This window comes from Triturus cristatus, chromosome 5_2, assembly GCF_964204655.1.
Source record: "Triturus cristatus chromosome 5_2, aTriCri1.1, whole genome shotgun sequence".
NCBI classification, from domain to species: Eukaryota; Metazoa; Chordata; class Amphibia; order Caudata; family Salamandridae; genus Triturus; species Triturus cristatus.
Genome location: NC_140588.1, coordinates 1099336491 through 1099354046, shown reverse-complemented (window position 1 = coordinate 1099354046; position 17556 = coordinate 1099336491). Strand labels below are relative to the sequence as shown.

Below are 17556 nucleotides of genomic sequence, written 5' to 3'. Positions count from 1 at the left end.
CTCAGGCTTAACATTTTGAAAAGGGCTCACGAAGGCCATTTATGTGCCACACTCACAAAATGTCGTATTCGGGATGCCTTTTGGTGGCCATCCATGGATACTGACGTAGAGGACATGGTTCGAGAGTGCTGTGTTTGCAAGACTTCAGATAAGTCTCTGAAAGTGTTTACCCCTCACTTGTTATCCATTGAGTGTCCTGATGGACAATGGATTATGGTAGGGATTGATGTCCAGGGGTCCTATGATGTTTTATGATTACAGAATAAGTACGTTCTAGTCATTATGGACTATGCATCCAAGTGGCCTGAGATAAAACTTGTCAAAGAAGCTAATGCCAAAGTTATCATTGATTTCCTCACTGAGGTATTTTTGAGGGAAGGTTTTCCAGATATAGTTGTGTCTAACAATGGCAAGCAACTTGTCAGCAGGGAATTTCAGCTATTTCTTCAGTCTACATGTATCAAATATGTTAAGAGCTCACTTTATCATCCCCAGAGTAACGGTCTGGTAGAGAGAATGAATCGTGTTGTTGGTGATTGTGTCAAATGGGCCAGAGTGGGACATCACAATGTTGTGCGTGCTGTTAATGACATGATTTGAATTTTTAGAACCCCACCGCATTCTTCAACTAAAGTTGCACCCTGTGTTCTCATGAGAAGTAGAAAAGCCAATAAATTTTTTAGACCTGGGTGGATGACGAAATGGGTGGAATCTGACACCAGTATTGATAAACTCATGCCTCTTGTCAAAGAAAATGTGCAGGACACACAGTCTAAACAGAAAAATTGGTTCGACTCAAAGAAAGGTGTCAAATTGTCTTATCTCAACGTTGGTGACTCTGTCAAAATGATGTCTCCTATTTATGCCAAGAAAGGGGAAATCAAATTTGGGAAGACACTATGACAATGCTGTTCAAGTTGAAGGTGGGGACTGGTGGAATTTGTCAAAAGTTCTAAAGTTGTTCATTGTTCTAGTTCTTCAGACTTTCACAATCCTGATGACGTGTCAGATGCTAGTTCTGAAACTCAGAGAAAATGTATTGCTCTTGATTCTGTTGTAAAGCAAGTTCCCATGCCTACTCATTCAGTGAGAAGAAGTACCAGACCTCGTACTCTTCCTGCTCATTTTCGATAAGTTTTCCTTTCTTCTTGTTTCTTTTTATATTTTAGTTTGAAAACAAGGGAAGGTATGTAGTAATGTTGTAGTGTTAAATGTGCTTCTTCTGAATATAGTTTATTCTTTATGATGTCACCTGTAGAATCTCTGTGTTGCCTAAGAATTGAATGCATTGGTTCAGTTGGTCCTTTCTGCTGAGCCTGATAGAGCTGTTCTCTACTGGCTCCACGACCATGTAATTCTAAGAAATACTTATATGTATTTATATCTGTTTCTTCCTCAATTACTACAGTGATGTTGAAAGAAATGCCTTCAGAACCGCACTTGCCACAAGATGATGCAACCCGTAATACAGACTGTATAATGGTGGATTAAAAGACCAATGTGAGAATCCTCTCTTTGCCATCATTCATGCAATCAGCAGTTCTCTAGAAATCCCATTTTCATGTGCAAATAAAAGCAGCCAGAATAAACAGTATTGGCCAAAAATCGCAACATTTATTTTTAATTTGCAGATGCATGGTTTCTGATTGCAGTGGAGTTAGAAATTCAAATGGCAAATGTCAGAACTCTTTTTCTCTCTCCTTATGAATTCCTGCAGTGAACATACCATGTAGAATATTCTCTGTCCTTGGAAAGATAATGGTGTTTCTTCAAATCATCTAGGGTGCATTACCAAATTTGATTCTTCAGCATTCATGGTATTTAGCAGTATTAATTTGAAAAATGAGCCTTCCTTGTGTAACATCCAAATGATGTAGTCAGTTTTTTAGGTCACATTTTAATTTAGAGCTTTTATATTATTATGTTTTTGTTAATTGAAATTATAATCATAGGTGGGCATAACTTGTTTTATTTACAGTAGCATAGTTACGTAAAATTACAGCAAAAATATGCACAATTACACAAAATAATGCTGGAAGCGTAACCTAACATTTAATCCAATTTTCTTACCTCAAAATGCACCCTTGTGTCCAAAACGGATCTTAGGATGGATTTTGCACTAAGGAAACAGCGCTAAATGCAACAGCAGATGCCAGAAGCCACTCGCTCTCTGTACCTGGCTCTTCAGCTAGGCATTTTTTCCACGAATGTCTAAGAATCTCACAAGTGGATGAAATTGTGTAATTTTCAGTAATTTCATGTTATAATACTAGCGCAAAATTACTCAGCTTACTCCATCATACCCAACATTTTACCCAGGCCTAATAATATTCTGGTCTCAAAAATAATGCCCTCATTAGGTCAAATGGGCAGAGTATCACAAAAATCACAGTGACCAGAAGAATTCCTATACATTTATATGTTACATAGAAAGATAGCAAATGGATCACATGAAACCAAGAGTAAGTGATGCAATACCAACACATGCAATATGTATATTTGTACAGTACCTGTCATCCTCGGCCTCGTATGAAAGCTGAAGAAATTGTGCCCAATCGAATGCTCCAGGTTCTTTTTTCCACCATTTCTTGATTTCCTGAAGGCAAGTGTCAGTGTACTGGGCAACAATGACCTCGCGGAACAATTCACAAGCTGGTAGAAATTGGTGAATAGTGGGCGGTATGGACAGTCCAATCAGAATATCTCCCTTCACATCACCTGAATTACAAAGTTTAAAGAGGATAGTTGTTGTGCCCCATGAATAGATGTTCCTCAAGCACCACATACAATTTTACATTTCATAAATCCTCAAATGAATAACAGTCATCAACGGTGGGGCGTCTATTACCATATCGAGTTTTAAGTACTGACTTGTCAAACAATAAGGCCTAGATTTCCCAAAACTTTGCATCAGGTTGTTATACACAGACCCAACGTTAAGGGTTGTGTTGGTATGTACAATCCAATGCAAATCACGATTTGAGTTGGACTGTAACACAAAGTAACACAAACCGCTACAATGTGTTGCCTTTTTTTTTTTGTTTCAAGGATGCTTTCCATGGGTGATGCATGGATGTTTTTGTGAATTCAATCCATGAATTGTGATGAAAATCTGTATCTACAAAGACTTGTAGACCTGGATTTGCCCCAAACTCCTGTGCAATCCTGAGACTAGCAGAAGGATGAGAAATAGTTTTATTTTTTCCTCATGTTTTGCTCTGTGCTTGTGTGCTGCACAGAGAGGAAATAACCTACAAAGAGGAAATTGCCTTTCGGTATAGTGTCTGTTTGGGAAGGGAACGCTTGCAGCACAAAAAACTATTCTGATCACAACAGAAACACCATGGTGCAAGGGTGTTTGCATTGGCGCATGGCAGCATAACGTACATAAGCACAGAGAGACAGAAGAACAGTGCCACATCTCATCTTTGTTGATATGTCTCTGTTCTGCTCTCTCTTGTTCATACAACACAGCCCAGTTACTTCACTTGCTGTGCTGTGTTGCATGATTTAAGTGTAGATCTGGACCCATATTCAGAAAGTTGAGTACCATAATATTGTGAATATAAGTATATACAGGTTGGTATAAACTGCTAAATCCAATCTCACTACTTTGTGCGTGCATTTGAGGACCCTTAATCGAGAAACAACACCTCACTTCTACCTTCATTTAGACTAACCTTCTAACCAAGGAGGTGATAGATGATTCTAATGCTATTGAGATGGATTATGTTAGCCAGCAGATTAGAGGTGGTTCTCAAAGGCAAACATAAGTGATGGCTAGTGTTCTGCTTTGAGAGAATCTGTTATTCCCTTCAACCTGCAAACATATGGTCAGGTAGCTTGGGCACCAGTCAAAGCAAAAGGACTAGGAAGCCTACATTCAATCCACCATCAACCAACACCGCTTGCATTGCTGAGACAGCACATGCACAAAGGAATTCAAAAGCAGTGCCACTACCTTTAGGTGGATACATATAGGCTCCAATTGAAAGTCCTTTGAAGAGATTACATCATGGATATTTCTAATACGTCCAGCAGCTCTATTCTTATATTTGTCTTCTTGGCATCAAGGACTTTAAAAAAAGCAATATTATCGAAGGGCACATGTTTTTAAAAAAAAAAGTAAACTCAATCTTATGGGACTGCAAATCATGTGTGCTCTAAGTTAGAGGATAAAAATAATGAATAACATAATTAAAGTACATTTGATAGCAATAAATCACTTCTGTTTGGACAGTGATTCAGCCACAATCTGACTACATTTGTCAGAGCAAAGAATGACTCCTCACTAAGACACCATTAATGATGTGCACTTGACGTACAGCCCCATGCAAAGCCCTACCGCCATCATAAAAAACGGTTCTCGACTTCAGGGGTCTGGAAGTCCTAATGAGGAGGGGACATTGAGCGAATGTGCTAAGAGCATTACACTACTGACATCAACCTGACTCAATATATATCACATTTGTTGAATTGAGATAGGTCAAATAATCAAGACAGCATCTCTCCGATACTCTGATCTCAGGCTTTGTTAATCTTGTCAGTCAGAGATGTTACTGTGTCTAGAGACAAGAAACAACAGATATCTATGTTGACACTGTTGAAAAGATTTCACAACTCTCTTCTCATATAAAAGAAGGATACACTGATAATGAGGACATAAAGACTACAACACTCAGTTCAAAGGGTCAATCAATTACTTATTTTGGATCCCATGACCTGCCATCCATAGCAGAGTTCAGAAACAGACCCTCAACTCTTTAAAGCATTCATTTGTGTTTCTCTGTCTACCACTTAGCTGATAAATAAAAGATAAAGGAACTGCAAGAAAGAACAAGCCATCCATTGTTGTATAGGTTGGGGTGATAATTGTGAACTAAAGGTTCAACACTCAGCCACGTACTGATGGACCTCTGACATTTTTTTTCCCTAGAGATTCAGATATGGAAATCGTGGTGTTTTGGGATTTCGGAATGACAGATTTAATATTATATATGAAGCAATGCTAAATATATGCTTTAATGTATCTTCCTCTGCCAACTATGGTAATAGAAAATTAAGAACTACGGGGTCTATTACACAAACTACACTTTATGCGACGTTTAGCATTACTACAAAAGTACTGCGCACATACAAACAAATGGTATTTACGAAACTACATGTGGTAGTCTCTGTCTCCGCTGCTCCTGACTGCACTGTAAGCATATTGGGGATTTGGGGGCACTCCGCGATGCAGCTCTTTGAGGAATTGGGATATTAGTTCAGAGGGGTGGAAGCCCTACTCAAATAATAAACACAATTCTTTTAAACAAACAAGCAAAGCCATTTTAAAGAAACCCAAGGCAGACCCCACCTACTTGGCAAATTATCGCCCCATATCCCAACTTTCAAGACTTAGGTAAGTGTTTAAAAACATTTAATATGCATCTTTAAGAATTCATTGAAACCTACAATAGACTTTTCTCCAGTTAAACTGGTTTCTGGCCTAACCATAGCACTGAGACCTCCTTCTAGCATTGGTGGGGGATGCTAAAATAAGGCTTTACCAAAGTGACATAGCAGCAATTATACTTCTTGACCTTAGAGCTGCCTTTGACACTGTGAATTATGAAGTTATTCTACAAAATATTCACAGGACCGGTTTATCAGGAACTGCCTTGAATTGGCTAAGCAACATTCTTTCTGACAGAATCTTCCAGGTTTACGAGAACTCCTTCTCCTTCATTGCTTTTCCTCTTCACAGGACTTCTTCTTAATCTGAACCCTTTTTAATGTATCCATGTAAACACTGGTGGATATTGGGAAACCATTTGAGGGGGATGATACCCAATTGGTTTTCTCACTTACACCAGATCAGGAAAAGTCTTCTCCAATTCTGCGACCTTGCATGGAGGTGGTGGGCAGGTGGGTTGACAAATCATGCCAGAAGCTGAACGGCAAGAAAACTGAGTTGATGGTTCTGGGGAACTATCTCTCTCCCCAATGGTCTATGGGCTGACTGGACTGTTTAGGTTTGCCCACCACTCCCAAAACATCTATAAAAAGGTTTGGGAGTTTGGCTGAATAAAACCCTAATGATTGAGACCCAGGCCACAAAACTCACACCTGCTGTTTCAGAATTCTCTGAATGATTTGGAATATACTCCCTTTGCTTCCCATGTCATCCAGAAGACTAGTGGTTCAGGCACTTATCCTCTCTAATCTGGACTATTTCAATCAACTCTTTCTGGGAGCACCCAATTAGAAAATTGCATGTCTTGAAGAATGCAGCTGCATGTACCTTGTTACAAATACCAAGACATACGTCAGTGAGAATAGGTCTTAAGGACCTTCATCGTTTACCAGTCCCCCAGACAATCAAATTTAAAGCTATTTATATTCCTTTTAGAGAACTTAGACAACAGGGTCCTCCCATCATTCGTCAGCTCATAACCCTTTATACCCCGACAAGAGCCCTTCACTCTTTCAATGAACACAGGGCAGTTGTCCCTCGCATACAAAAAACTGGAAGCGGAGGAAGGTCTTTTAGTTTCATTGCCCCCACTCTCTGGAACTCCCTTCCAATGGCACTGTGGTATATAGGCAATGAATGCACATTCCAGAAACTACTCAAAACGTGCCTATTCAACAACTAATATTTCACATTTATCCTGTAAGTTATGTTGACTATGCCTATGGGATGCCTTCGAGTCGCCATGCGCTCTATAAATTTAGATAGTATAGTATGGTGATTTTACAAAAGTCATTAAATAAAACTGTGTTTGCCCTCTGGTATCTTGGCACAAAAGCAGTCAGCTTAAATTAGGGCAATGTATAAATAGAGTCAATATATAAAGTATTTATGCAGTGATCAAACAATAAAAATTTAAAAAAAACAACATAAGAAAAATCCAGAAATAATTTAGAACAATAGAGTTAATTTGAATAAATAAAATGACCTCAATAGAACCGGAGTTTTGAGTTTTTAATTTTTTTGATAAAAAATGAGATGAACGGCACAAACAACCAATCAAGTGTATCTGTTCGTGCTAGATCAGGAAAAAGTCACAAGTTCAGTCTGACTACGATGGGGCGCAGGTTGGATACAGGGACCATGTTAATCTCACTGAAGAGTTTATCTTCTCAAGTCCAAGTCCACATGAGTCCTCAAAAGGAACTGCAAATGGAGTTTTTCTTTGGCAGAGGCAAAGGAGTTTATTGTCAGTTTGGGGAGGAGGTGTAGTATCATGGATGATGTGAGAAAGTCCTCCTTTTAGCCCTGATCACCTGCAATTATTTGATGGATAGTGGTAGTAACTGACTCTGTTTGTGCCCTGGGCTCTGCTTACCAGACCCAGGGCCAGTGATCTGCTTTAAAAGTATATGTTGATTAGTCTCAATAACAATTGGCAATGGCAGACCCCTATGAGTCCCTAGTATCTAATAAGGCAAGGGGGATTTAAACTACCTATATGTCCCTAGTATATAATAAGCCAGGGAGGTTTAGAGGCCCAGTTGATTTCCTTCACTGGAGTGTGCACTGTTGTGTTGGCTGCTGTCTTTTTAAAGGCAGTCCTGCTTTGCAGACTGCCTTCAAAATTAAATCATATGCAAATTCAACTTTGTAATTAAAGGTACTTTCTAAAGTAGTAATCTACCTTATATATTGACATATACGCCAGCCTATAAGTCCCTAGTATGTAATAAAGCACGGGGTATTGAAACTACCTATAAGTCTTAGTATAAAATAGGGCAGGGAGGTTTAGAGGCCCTGTAGATTTCCTTCACTGGAGTGTGCCCTGTTGTGTTGGCTGCTGTCATTTTAAAGGCAGTCCTGCTTTGCAGACTGCCCTTAAAATTAAATTATATATATACATAAGCCAGGCCTAAGGCCTCCCCTAGGTGTCCCAGGGGTAGGGTGCCATGTAACTAAAAGAAGGGATATTAGAACATATGTTGTATATGCCCTGGTGAGGGAAAACCCGAACATTTTATTTTTCCTCATTGTTGATAATTCGCTCCACCGGTTCATAGTGGAATATTTTATTAAAGTAGAAATATTGACAAGAGCAAGCAAAAAATGTCATTTGAGGACTTAAAATGATAGTTACGATAAATCCAACAAATTGCAAACGTTAGATTTATAATAACTATCACAGAAAATAAGTCATTCAACTTTCTTTTCTGTAAGCCAAAATCCAACCTTTCAGCAACACTTCTCATATTGGCTAGCCTATGTCGGGCTGAGTCAAGCTGTCTTAATGAGGTATGAAGTGGCCTGCTAAAGAGACAAAGGATGTCCTGCAGTTGGAGAACAGCAGAAAGCAGGATGAGGAAGAAGTAGCCAAATTTGTCTTCAAAGGGAGGATAACACTTTAGTACCGCACAGGCTCACCCCCACATCCTGCAAACCCAGCCACACAAGAGCCAATTTAATTAGATTTGGGAGAGGGTTGGAAGTTTTTGTGGCTCACTCGCTGTACTTGGTTCTGGCGATTCTGTGCCCTGTACTGGTTTTTGTATTGTTTTTGTACTGTCTTTTCCATCCATATTGCTTCTATTTCCTTTCTGTGATTCTGTACCCTGTTTTGCCCTCTGTTTCCCTCTGCCGTTCCTCACCCGTATTCCCGCCGCTGCATCCCTGCGGCCCTGCCCCCCTGCTCGCCCATCCACTGCCCCGCTCCCGCCTCCGAGCTGCTCTTCCCTCACACCTCCCCTTATATGGCAGCCGTGCACAGCAGCGTGCTGCTGGCGTGCCAAAGGCACGCCTAAGGCAAGGCCATCTGCACCCGTCCATGCCTGGACCACGCCCAGCACCAGTAACCCTGGCCCCTGCGAACACCACGACACCCGACGCCACTACGATGCCAGCACCCTCCACGCACTCAACAACGGACGTTCTCACACCTGCTTCCTAGCCTCCCTGAGGCACTCCCAAGGACCCTTCTCCTGCCGGAACTGCAGCTCAACAGCATCCGACCCGCTAATCCACCCACCAGGAAAGAACCCAACTACCTCAGATGCATTCTTCTCAACACCCGCTCCGCCCGCAAACATGCAGTTGAACTTTGGGACCTACTCGACTCAACCTCCCCTGACATCGCCTTCCAGACCTGGCTGAGCCCCTCCTCGGCACCCGACATCACCATAGCCATCCCGGACGGCTACAAGATTACCCGCAGGGACCACACCAACGGAGCAGGAGGAGAAATCGCCATCGTCCATGAGAACACTTTCAGAGTCTCGACCAACACCGACGACACCCTCAGCACTGCCAAACACCTGCACTTCCAGATCCACAACGATCCCAACACCACCCTCAGAGGAACTCTCGTCTACAGACCCCCCGGACCCTGACCACAGTTAAGCGACTCCATCGCCAACTTCGTCAGTACACACGCCCTCGCCTCCACAGACTACATCCTTCTCGGGGACCTGAACTTCCACCTCGAGAACAACAACGACCGCAACTCCACCACCCTGATTGACAACCTGGGACTCTGACAACTTGCCACAACACCCAACCACTCCGCCAGCCACACGCTTGACCCCATCTTCTCCGCAAGTGCCCACGTCTCCTTCAACCACACCACCGAGCTCCACTGGACTGACCATCGCTGTATCAACTTCACCTCCTGGAAACCCACCATGCACCACCGCACCCAACAGATTCCCCGCCGCTGCTTGAGCAAAGTCACCGAAGACCGGCTAACCACCACCCTCGCCCGGAGCCCACCCGCCAACCCCACCCACCCCGACACAGCCACCCGCAACCTCAGACAATGGATCGACGACTGTGCCAACACCCTTGCCCCGATCAAGAAACCCTCCAAAAGGCACGCCAACAAGAAATCCAGCTGGTTCACTGAAAACCTCCAGGCCTCCAAGCAAACCTGCTGAAAGCTAGAGAGGAAATGGCAGCGTGAACAGACACCGAACAGCTACCCAGCCCACAAGAACGCCAGCCGCAGACACAATCACCTCATCAGATCCGCCAAAAGGGCCACCTTCAAAGACCGCCCAGACAACAATGCACACAACAGCAAAGAGCTCTTCAACATCATGAAGGAACTCTCCAACCCCAGCTCCAACACCAACGACATCCCACCTTCGGAAGACCTGTGCGACTCCCTTGCCACCTTCTTCCATCGCAAGATCGCAGACATCCACGACAACTTCAACGTCCCGACCACCCCGACGACCACTGAGACCTCCGTCCCCACGACCACCATCCGCACCGACCCCCTGCTCTCCTGGACCAACATAAACGATGACGACACCATCAAAATCATGAAAACAATCCACTCTGGATCTCCGTCGGACGCATGCCCACACCACATCTTCAACAAAGCCAGCACCACCATCGCACCCCATCTCCGGAAAGCCATCAATATCTCCTTCAAGACAGCAACCTTTCCAGAGTGCTGGAAGCACACAGAGATCAATGCCTTACTCCAAAAACCCAAGGCTGACCCCAAGGACCTCAAGAACTTCCGGCCCATCTCCCTGCTCCTGTTACTGGCGAAGGTCAACGAGAAGACCGTCAACAGACAACTGACTCGCTACCTCGAGGAGAACAACATCATGGACCCGTCCCAGTCCGGGTTTCACAGCAACCACAGTACCAATACTGCCCTCATAGCAGCCACCGATGACCTCAGAGCCCTGCTGGACAACGGAGAAACCGCGGCCCTCATCCTCCTGGACCTATCAGCCGCCTTCGACACTGTCTGCCACTGCACCCGACACACACGCCTCTGCGACGCTGGGATCCAAGACAAGGCTCTGGATTGGACCATCTCCTTCCTCTCTGGCAGAACCCAGAGCATCCTCCTCCCCCTTTCTGCTCCAAAGTCATCTGCAGCGTACCCCAGGGCTCATCCCTCAGCCCAACATTGTTCAACGTCTACATGGCACCTCTCGCCCATGTCGCTCTAAACTTGTTTAGAACTGGAAAATCAGTTGAAATGTGTACAGAGGAGCTCATGGCTCTTCTTTGCATTACTTAGCACCATAGGGCATACCATTGGTGGTGCATGGGTATTCCCATGCAAGCACCCAAGGTTTCTGATGTTAAGCCTCATTTACTTAAATAAGTGGACAGGGATTAGCATGAGAAAATAGCATCCATTTCAAATAGGCGCTATGAAGTAGAAATGCTTTAATTTCTCATTTATTTTCTGACTTTGCATGTACAACACACATACGCAGTGGGAAAAGGTTCAACGTTCGTATAAGACACCCTTCCACTATGATGCAAACAGGAAACACCCAGATGTTATTTTGCACCTTTTTGTTTTGACCTACACTCAAAAAGGAAGCCAGCATTTTGATGTATTACTTAAAGTTACTGTCACTCGGGCTGCTGGCAACAGTCAGGCCTGTAGGAATGCGAGTGAGAGGTGATGTCCATGAAAAGCACACTACGTAATGTGAATTTGTGTTAAAGCTTATAGCAGGAATTTAGAAAATTGTATTATTAGGTAGACCTGGGACCATATTACAGAATACTGTGTACTCTCTTTGTTTGTGTCATATTATATAGCATGAGTTTTGAAGCAGCCGCTCCATGTTTCACAGTGCAGGCTGCAACCAGCCTGTTCTTTGAAGGGGGATTCAAGATCTCCTTGCATGAGGGTGCAGTGAGTGACTGCACCTGCCTGCACAGGGATGTCTGGGGGGTCTTAAGGACCCTCTTTCCTCTTCCCAGAGGGCTGCAGTTAGGGGGTGCACTGACAGTGCACCACCTTTTGGATGGTGCGCTATCAGTGCGTCTCCTGACAACTTCTTTGCCTCTGCGCCAACCTCCATAATTCAGCATGGGGACAGAGGCAAGGGGGTTCCCATATTTGCATAGGACAAAAGTCGCAAGCAAATGAAGTAACACTCTATGATAGTGCCAGTGCTATCTGTATTCCAGAAAGGGTCACACAAGAGTCTTTTTGTAATATTAAAGTGCCCCAGGGGCCTGGAAGTGGGAGCCCATACACATTGCACCGCCGGGCACTTCACATAATACAGCCCCTAGTGAGGAATATTCAAACTTCCTTGTATTTAGCTCCATCTGCTCTTTGTGTGGAGAATATTATCACATAGTGAAAAGAGTACACGGTGAAGCTACTTACATGATTTAATCTAAAAATACATAAAAATCTCTTTTGTCGTTTCTTCGTTCAAAGTTCTCTTTCGTGCCATCTATGAGAAGCATGTAGATGTAAATGTACAAACTCTTACACTGACAACATGACACATTACACTGAGAAATTCAGTCTCTACCTTAAAAGAGTATGTTAATTGAGTTACCTGGTAATCTCCTGAGCTGAACATGTATACTGGAAGGTCATTTAAGTGAAATCAGCATCAACATTATCCATGATGTTGTGCATCTTCACATGAACCATTCAACGCTACCTCCTCAACCAATAACATTCAAACATTTTGGCAGATGACCTGAGCTCTGGGGCAGTATTACTTGTAGTGCTCCAAGGGTGCAATAGGTGTATGCAGAGGCACCATAAACAATCCCACTTCATCAGCTTCAGCAGAGGTAGGTGTCACAGCGCAATTATTTGTAACAAGAAACATCAGAGAGTCTCATCTCCAAGAAGCTCATAAAAACAACCTCTAACAGTCCAATGACGAAGAGAGGGAAAGGTGGAAAGGAGAGAAGGAGATAGGATGATGGATGGATGGATGGATGGATGGATGGATGGATGGATGGATGGAAATCACTGCTTCGATAATGCCTATTGGCAACCTATTGCCTTCCAAGGGTGGAGACTGAAAAATGTTCAAGAAACAATTTCAAATAAATCCAAAATCTTAATTGGTTCACTGTAAGATACCTGAAGTGTCATTGATAATACTACAAAATAATGGCAGGGTCTTGCACACCGGCTGGAATTTCAGCATGATAAGATTGTTGAATACAAAGGGCAACTTAAATTGAACAACCTGAGCCTCTAAGGTGACTCTCTCAAGTTCCAAACCCTTAGATGGAGGTGCAGGAGAAACGTCTCTGAAAGAAGAGGACCCACAAGAGGCGCTAACCATGGAAATATCCTGGGAAGGATCTGAAGAAGGTAACATAGGCTTTGGATCAACAAGGCACTATCAGATGTATCTCTAATTGATTGTCTCACATCTTCTGCATATTTATGGAGACCAAGGGCCAGATTTAGGACCATTTGCTTTTGCGACTCGCAAATTGCGAAAAATTGCGTGTCGCAAAAGCAAATGTACAACATTGTCAGAGACACTGTTAGCGATTCCCAATGGAGTCACAAAATGCAAGCCTCATGAATATTAATGAGGCACTCACAATCTGTGACCCCATTGTGAATGGCTGGCCCTCCCAGGGATGGTGGCCTACTGGGCTCAGCAGATTTCCATGTGTGGGACTGCTTTTCAATAAAGATTTATTTTTTTAATGCAATCCGTTTTCCTTAAAGGAAAAATTAAGTGCTTTTGTTTGATTTTCTAAGGGCCGTAAGTGGTCCCTGGGACCACTGCCAGCCCTTAAAAAGTATTTTTGGACAGAGTCACAAAGGGGAAGGGGTCATTTGCGACTCCATTCCCACCCTCTTGAACAGGGTGGTAATTTGCGAAACATTCTTACATAGGGTACAGATTCGCTATTAGGAAGAGACGCCCTCGGCATGCCCCTTACTGCTTGCGGCTCATTCATTCCTAATTAGCGAGTCACAAAAAGTTGTGACTCGGTAATTAGGAATTGTACATGACTCTGTAACATTTTGCATGCGCAAACAGGTCGCAAACCCATTTGCGCATGCAATTGAGGTTCGTTCATCTGGCCCCAAATGATTTTGTGAAATGCATAAAGAAGACCTTACGGCCATATATGGGTTTGGACATGAATTTACCAAGTTCTTGGAGAAGTTGTTTGATAGCAAAAACCAGAAGGAAGGCAAAAATTGAGAGGCATATTCATGAAGGTTCTGCAACACCCTTGCAGAAGAAGGCGTAACGGTAGCACAACATCCTTGTCAGACTTTTTAGGCCATGCAAGAACACCTGGCATGGCCCTGCATGGCTTGATAAATCCAGAGTAATACAATGCTGCACAAATCACCTTGTTGAGTAACTCTGCCCAAGGGAGGCATTCCATAGGTGTGGGTGCTCCCATGCATCCACCCATGGATTTAGGCCCATTCCCAGATTTACCAACACTGGTTAACCTGGGAATTGGTCAAAATGCTACATCTCCCCAGGGAAAGTGTAACGAGCAGAAATATCTTTATTTCTCTTTGTTTTTTCCTCTTTGTACATCTGCTGAATTCTGCAGCACACATAGAAAAGGGAAAAGGCCTCAGAGGATTGTTTTGATACAGGAAGGTGTCCCTTCCTTCACAAAAACAATCCTTTCTACAACTCAGGTACCATTGCACCACATCACAAGGGTGCCTGCGCTCGCGCTAGGCAGTCAACAGGGCTCCAGCACAAGGTAGGGACAGAAATGGGTCATTCTGTTAAATAAAGAGCCTACCTGCCTATCAAGCAATGCAGCACGGCGTCTTGCTGCACTGTGCTGCATGAAAGCTGAAACAATATGCCCCTAAATCCCTTAGGGCCAGATGTATCAAACAAGCATTTTAAAATTCCTAAATAGCGATTTTTACCGAATCGCTATTTGGGAATCACAAAATGCTATGTAAGTGTGAATCAGTAACATTTTTGTGACTCTTTAGTATTTCCTAATAGCGATTTGGTAAATAGCGATTCGCTATTAGATAATATGATTCCATTCATTCCTATGGGCCAAAAGGACCATAGGTGCAAATGGTTTTACCTTTGCTAATTTGCAATTACCTATTTGGTAATTGCAAATTAGTGAATGCAAAGCCAAGGGTGTCCTGCCCAGCTGCACCTGCCAAGTGTCTACTCTGACCCCCACAGAGTGTGTCAGTTTTTAAAATCATGCCCATATGTTATGCTTCTGTTGTTGGATGCAGCTTGAAGCTGCCTGGCATCTTGTTCCTCAAACATTTTACACATATAAAGATATATTTTCCTTTGAAACAAACTTCCACTTACGACCCAATATTTACACTTTTGACTTGGCTTTTAGCTCTATCCCTCTAAAGAAAGTCAAAGCAATTTTAGGTATATTGTTATTTTACATTGTTTTTTTTATAGCACCACTTCACTAGTTGTATAAATGTGCTTTACATGTAAAATTAACTACATATGCATTACACATTTACAAAAACTATATTTAAAAATCGAAAAAAGCTGTTAGGGAGGTCAGAAAGAAGGGCTGGGGTGGTGGAAGGTGGGAGGTGGACATAGGGGATCTTGTAGATCTATTAACATCTGTTACATGATGATTTCATAATTCATCCTCAATGTGTCCTAGACATTCATTCATTCATTCACTAGTGAATTGTGCACTAAGGGCCCAACTATGGGTTTGACGGTGCGGATGTGGGACCACCCCACCGCCACACCACCAAACCCACGTGAGGACCGCCGCCCAATAATGCAATTTTTTTCATTGGTGGATATTTACTGTGCCGTTCCAACGATGGGGCCTATAAAATAGGCACCACAATGGGAACGTCAAAGAAAGTTGCAGCACGGCCTTGACTCCAAAGTACATGCCATGATGGAACTTCTGTGCATGCACACAATGGGACCATGTTGCGCCCCTCTGTGTGCATCCATAAGGGGTGAGGCACAAGAGGGCCCTGCAGGGCCCCCTTTTTTCATCACAACCACTGTTTTCATGGATTAAAGACCACCATGAAATCAGTGGCGGTGATAAAAGTAATAATGTGCTTGGCAGGACCACCGTATTGATTTCTCTTGACTGTCGGGCCACCTCCAGGACACAGCTGTTCCTTGGCTCAGTTGGTGGACCCAAAGCGCCATGACCACTAGGGTCGAAATGTGGCAGTCGGAAGACCGCCACTGCTGCACCACCATGAGTGTAGCGGTCCTTGGACTGCCAGACTCATAATCAGGCCCTAAGTGTTGACCCTAAAGACAATTTATGAAAACCATTATGCATAGTTGTATCTGATGTGCTACGTCTTATTTTGTGGATTGTTATATGCCCTTTTAAATTCTTGGGGCCACATTAAGCAAGGTTCTGCATCACCCTTGAGCGACTCAAAGGGGCGCAAAGGTGACGCAAAACCTAAGTGAGATTTATCAAGCCATGCAATGCCACCGTGCATGGTCCTGCATGGCTTGATACATCTGGAGTAAAGCAAGGCAGCAAAAACCGCTGCTACTCTGCCCCATGGAGGCGTTCATGGGTGGAGCGTGGGTGTTCTCAGTCACCCACGCATGGATTTTGGTGCATTCACAGATATTGGTGGTAGACGTGGCAATGCGTCAAAATGCTACTCCTCCTCAGGTGAGGCATAATGAGGAGAAATATCTTTATTTCTCCTTGTTTTTTCCCTCTTTCTACGTGTGATGCATTCTCCCTTCCTGCACAATAATAATCCTGCCTACGAACAGGCACACTTCCACCATGATGCAAGGGTGCCTGCGCTAGCAGCCAAAAGTGCGCCAGTGCTAGAAAAGGATAGTAATGTGCTGTATAATGTTAAATACGGTGCCTTCCTGCCCTTTCAAGCAACGTAGCGCAGGTGGTTTGCTGTGTTGCGTGAAAAAGTGATAACTATGGCCCTTTCTTTTTAGACACACCCTGTGGCTCAATAACAGCAAATGATTTAAAAAAATTACAAAAATACCCATGCTCCTGAATGGGCACTTATCGATGCTTCAGTGAGACCTTCTGTTTCCCTTTGATAAGCCATCGTGACCTTGTGGAACTTGTGTCTCCGATTCCGCCAATGCTCAAAATATGCAAAGCCTTCCACCAGAAAAGAATACTAGCAAACAATGTATTCATTAACACCAAAAACTCATACTAAATATCAGAGTTTGCACCCTGTTTAGAATTTCAGCATTAGCTTCCCGAATGTACTTTTCAAACTTCCTACTAGCTTTGCATTTTCCATCAGTGTCCCTCAAAACATTTTCGTGCAGCACAATGTTTTCTTTTGCAGGAAGATAAGCAGTAAAGTTCCATTAATGGGACAGAATGAAGGGCATTTAAGGATAACAATGCCTGCTTAAAGACAATCCGTGCACTTGTACTCACATGAGGTGAACGCTTCCTCCATCTGTTTCAGAGGCTGCAGGAGTAAGTCTTCAAGGAATGGACCCTGGGCTTTAAAGTATGTCTCAAGTATATACTGTGCGTCGTAATGTTCCTCATATATACTTTGAATGGACAAATCTGCTTCCATTTCTGCCACAAAGTGAAGTGAAGTTACAGGGACGGCTGCTTCTGGGTGAGTCTTCTAAGTATGTCCGGTACTCCTCGAGACGAGCTTGTGTTTTATATGTTTCTGAGCAGGACCTACTTCCTGTTTCTTTCTGGTCTTTGCTTACTCACTGCAGATCACATATGGCTTCCGTCCTCTGTTGACAGATCGTTTACCTTGCCTTTGATGATGGTTAGCCTGCGTGCATATCTCAAAGCCACCTTCCAACGTTCAGAAGGCGCGCCGTGAAGTTGACTGGCTGCCATTCCTT

At 43.4% G+C, this 17556-nt stretch overlaps 1 protein-coding gene across 2 annotated transcripts in view; it reads right to left on the bottom strand.

The window, feature by feature from the left end:
- LOC146829762 (nicotinamide N-methyltransferase-like) overlaps nt 1–17333 on the bottom strand; it is a 61279-nt gene extending 43946 nt beyond the window's left edge. For both annotated transcript variants that reach the window (XM_085606725.1, XM_085606726.1), the window contains exons 1-2: nt 17120–17333; nt 2511–2718 (exon numbers count right to left, since the gene is read on the bottom strand). In XM_085606725.1, coding sequence (XP_085462851.1) covers nt 2511–2718; nt 17120–17267 — 356 coding nt within the window. In that variant the 5' untranslated portion in view covers nt 17268–17333. The remainder of the gene's footprint in view (nt 1–2510; nt 2719–17119) is intronic.
- Nucleotides 17334–17556: the final 223 nt, after the last annotated feature.